Here is a 4,111-nt window from a genome sequence, read left to right on the forward strand (position 1 = left end):
AAGGTTCCAATCCAAAACTCAAAATCACAACATCAAATATTCAAAACACATGCACAATCAAATCTCCACAGTAGACAGTTTACAAAGACATAATCTCATCCTCTAACTCCTTCATTTAACGCCAACCTTCCTCTAATCTCCATAACAAAAAAAAAAAAAAAATTAAAACTTCATATTCAAAGCTCAAAGCTGACTTACCTCTGCGACGGAGATGCAGACAGACGCCAATGGCATAAGCGTATGATGGATGGATGGAATGTGACAGAGATGAGAGAGAGAGAGAGAGAGAGAAGTGAGAAGGGTTAGGGAAGCAGGGGAGGGGGGGAGTCGTAGGGGGGCTCTTAAGACCCTAAACCAAAATGACGTTTTGGTATGGGGTGTTTTAAAAAAACAATGCCATTTTGTCGACAAAACGGCGTCATTTTGTGACATGATTTTTTTTATATAATTATATATATATTATTATTAATAATAATATATAATATATATATGTGGGGTGGGGGGAAATCGGAGCGGGGCTAGCCCCATCTGTGCCCTGCCTCCATTAGACACCCTAGATGCGGGCGGGGCTGGGTAGCGGGGTACGGGTCCCCGCTGCCCACCACTACCTAAAACCATCTGTTCTCCTGGCATATTGGATGTAATTTGCTTTGGGACTTTAATTGCATAATGCAAAAGAAAAGAATATAGGGCTGTGTTTGAATGTTGAGATGAGTGAGTTGAATTGTAAATAATAGAATTTTATGAGTTATATTGAGATGGGTTTAACTTTTTTAAGTTGAAATGAATTTAAATTTTTAGGTTAAAATGTATGAAGCAAGTTGATATAGGTTTAACTTTTTTTTAAGGGTAATTGAAAAAGTAGTCGATCTCATCAATGATTGATCTGGGATGAGTTGAGTTGGGTCCAACAACCAAACACAACCTAAGTATGAACAAATAAAATACCAAAAAGTAATCTAATTTTTAATGAAAAATCAGTGTTTCTTTGATTATTTCTCAGTTAATAAGGTCAGGTGACTCAGCGGGGTAGTCTGTATTCTGTAGTGTAAAAAAAGAGCTTCACTTTTCTTTAAGTCACCGTGCATATTACTTATAAAAGCACTCACATGTTCACCACTCTATTTGAAAAGGTCCACAGAAATCTGAAGAGTGTCTGAGTGGAGAAGAGGTCAAAGTACGGCATGGGGAGGCCTCCTTGCTTCGATAAAGTTGGCGTCAAGAAGGGGCCATGGACCCCCGAGGAGGACATCATCCTAGTCTCTTACATCCAAGAACACGGTCCAGGAAATTGGAGATCAGTGCCTACCAACACTGGTAAGTGTAAGAACATAGATCCAAAGTCTTCTGTGGTTTTGTTTCTTTTACCTTCAAGATGTTCTTAAAGGTTTCTATCTATATAATTCTATATCTAGTTTCATAAACTTGAATGAAATTTCAATATGTTGTTTGGGATTTTTTTTTTTCCTTTTTTTTTTTGAGTTTCGGATTTCCCGATGCACTGAATGACCAATCTCTTTTTGTCCGCAAAAGGGTTATTAAGGTGCAGCAAAAGTTGCAGGCTTAGATGGACTAACTACCTCAGACCAGGAATCAAACGAGGGAACTTCACTCCCCATGAAGAAGGGATGATAATACATTTTCAAGCTTTATTGGGTAACAAGTAATCTTCAAAAATCACCCCTATTTCTGGCAATTTTCTCTTTATTCTTACTAATTCTCATGTTCATATACACATAAATGAATGAGTGAAAAAGAAAGGGAAGAAAAAAATTCAGCAACAGAGAACATTCTAGTCGTTCTCTATAATTTCGCAGTGAAATAAACCTAGTATTTTGTAATTACTATATTTACATCATTTTTCTTCTTTTGCTGAAACTTGTGCCTTGCATGTCTGAGTTTGCAAATTAACTTCCTTCAACCAGATGGGCTGCCATAGCTTCTTACCTTCCGCAAAGGACAGACAATGATATAAAAAACTATTGGAACACCCACCTGAAGAAGAAGCTGAAGAAATTTCATTCAGTCTTGAACCCAACGGTAGCATCAGAGTCCACTACAACTCAGTTTGTAACCAAAAGCTTCAATGAGAGTAGAAACTTAGATATGATCGCCAACCCTGCCCCATCTCTCGGGCTAAACCAGTCCTGTACATATGCCTCAAGCACGGAGAACATTTCACGACTGCTAGAAGGCTGGATGAGATCTTCACCAAAGACTGACACCCATCTCAGAGGACCCCAAGACAAAATACTTGATGAAGAAAACAATGAAAAAAAGTGCGATTTCGGCAACTCCGCGGAGATGACTAATCTTCTTCAGTGCTACCAACCCAAAGCCGAACAAGAAGGTAATGGTGATTTGGTCTCTCAAGAAGAGTTTGATTCGATGTTATCCTTCGAGAATATGAACAATGCAGCGTGGGACAAGTCGACCGGCGATTCTGTGCCCGATCAGAGTCCTCAAACTGCTGCTGCAAATTGTGATCAGAAAGTTAATGTAACGACGGAGAGAAATAAACTGAGATCTGAGAAAAATCCTCCATTTTCATTTCTTGAGAAGTGGCTCTTGGATGAAAGTGCTGGTCAAGTAGAGGATGATCAAATGATGGATTTGTCTCAAATATTCTAAGATCACGATTAATTCTTTCAGAAAGCTCGTAGATATATATGATTCGAATCCGTCATTGCAAAAGCATGTAATTTAGAATTTCTTAATGAATTATCTCAAGTGACACCAGTCTTATTCCTAAATTAGTTTGTATTGACAAAGAGTCGTCATAGTAATCAGCTGGTTACACTTACTAAAACAAATATTGGCCATTTTTCTTCTTTTAGAGAAATGGTAGTTTCAATCGTGAGTATGCAAGTGTTGTGCAATCATTTTAAAAAAATGAATAAATACGGAATTTACGTGAAAAAATAATATTTTTTTAATTGTGGACTCCACTTTTTTTAAAGCAACTGCACGACACTTGCGCACTTCACGACTGCATGTAACATTACTCTTTTTTTTAATCATTCTATTGTATCCAATTGTGATGCACGAGATCATATTGGTCAGATTGATCAGACCAACAATGACAGGTGGTTTTAATCAAGAGTAGTGTTATATGTACTTACAATTTTATTTACGCTTTTACTTACAATATTTTTTTTGTTAGTTTTTTTTTAAAATTCAAATTTTATAATATTCAACATATCAATAACTGACACGTGGAGAAATAAGTTTTTTTTGTAAGTTTTTATATTTAGCATTTTTCTTTAATCAAATATTTAAGAGCGGAAATGGAAGAAATTAATGCACCGTCTATCTATTAAAGGCCATTTGTTGGGAATTGATCATACTACTTTTCTCTATTTTTTTAATATTAAAGTAGGTTATAAAGAATGGAAAACTTTCAACGAAGACAATGCTGAGACTTTTGTTTATAAATATATAATATAACATATATATATATTATTAAATTGGTGTAACTCCAAATAATAGTCAACAAATTATTGGTTTTAATAACGGACATGCAGTCCGATGGCCCGTTCTCGATCCTCCCTCTCATGGGTTATGTCCGGAAATCTTGTACCACCAAATCCCCCTTATCAAAGTAAAAGAAAATAAAACTATGGCTTTTACTTAAACATAGAAATCCCAATTAAATATTTTGTGAGATTATAAGAACTCAAGCTACTTCTTTTGTGCTTAACAATACAGCGTAGATATACGAAGCAAGAAACAACGAGGGACGCATAATAAAGGAAAGTGTGTAATAGCCATATAAGTAAAATAGGATTCTTTCACGAAAGTCTTGCATCCCAACGAGGGAAATGGTTGGGCCAAGGTCTTTCTTTTAGGAAAATTAGGAGAGGGAAACATGTGACATTCTTCATCTTTCGGTGTGAGAAGCTGGAATGCTGATCTTATGGACTACCATGCATATAAATTTTCACAGGATGCAGAGAAGGATTTGATTCCTCACATCTCTCTCTCCGCTACTTGGCCCCTTTACAGATACCCCTTCAATCATAACCTGCCAACAGTCCTTTACCCTTGACAAAATGGTAAGAAGGAAAATGATATACTTAGAAATGGGATTTTTTTTTTTTTTTCTGTTGGG

General features: G+C 36.3%; 1 protein-coding gene across 1 annotated transcript; it reads left to right on the forward strand.

The window, feature by feature from the left end:
• Positions 1 to 1,109: 1,109 nt before the first annotated feature.
• On the forward strand, positions 1,110 to 2,737 carry LOC121267450 (transcription factor MYB60-like). The gene is made up of 3 exons (XM_041171306.1): positions 1,110 to 1,317; positions 1,534 to 1,663; positions 1,926 to 2,737. The coding sequence occupies exons 1-3, from the start codon at positions 1,185 to 1,187 to the stop codon at positions 2,629 to 2,631; spliced, it is 969 nt and encodes a 322-aa protein (XP_041027240.1). The 5' UTR covers positions 1,110 to 1,184; the 3' UTR covers positions 2,632 to 2,737.
• Positions 2,738 to 4,111: the final 1,374 nt, after the last annotated feature.

Source organism: Juglans microcarpa x Juglans regia, chromosome 5S (genome assembly GCF_004785595.1).
Source record: "Juglans microcarpa x Juglans regia isolate MS1-56 chromosome 5S, Jm3101_v1.0, whole genome shotgun sequence".
NCBI classification, from domain to species: Eukaryota; Viridiplantae; Streptophyta; class Magnoliopsida; order Fagales; family Juglandaceae; genus Juglans; species Juglans microcarpa x Juglans regia.

Excerpts from the sequence above, each read along its gene's own strand:
- LOC121267450 (XM_041171306.1), top strand. The coding sequence starts at position 1,185 with ATGGGGAGGCCTCCTTGCTTCGATAAAGTTGGCGTCAAGAAGGGGCCA. Across the intron at positions 1,318-1,533 it reads ATCAGTGCCTACCAACACTG|GGTTATTAAGGTGCAGCAAA; the intron begins GTAAGTGTAAGA and ends TGTCCGCAAAAG. Across the intron at positions 1,664-1,925 it reads CAAGCTTTATTGGGTAACAA|ATGGGCTGCCATAGCTTCTT; the intron begins GTAATCTTCAAA and ends TCCTTCAACCAG.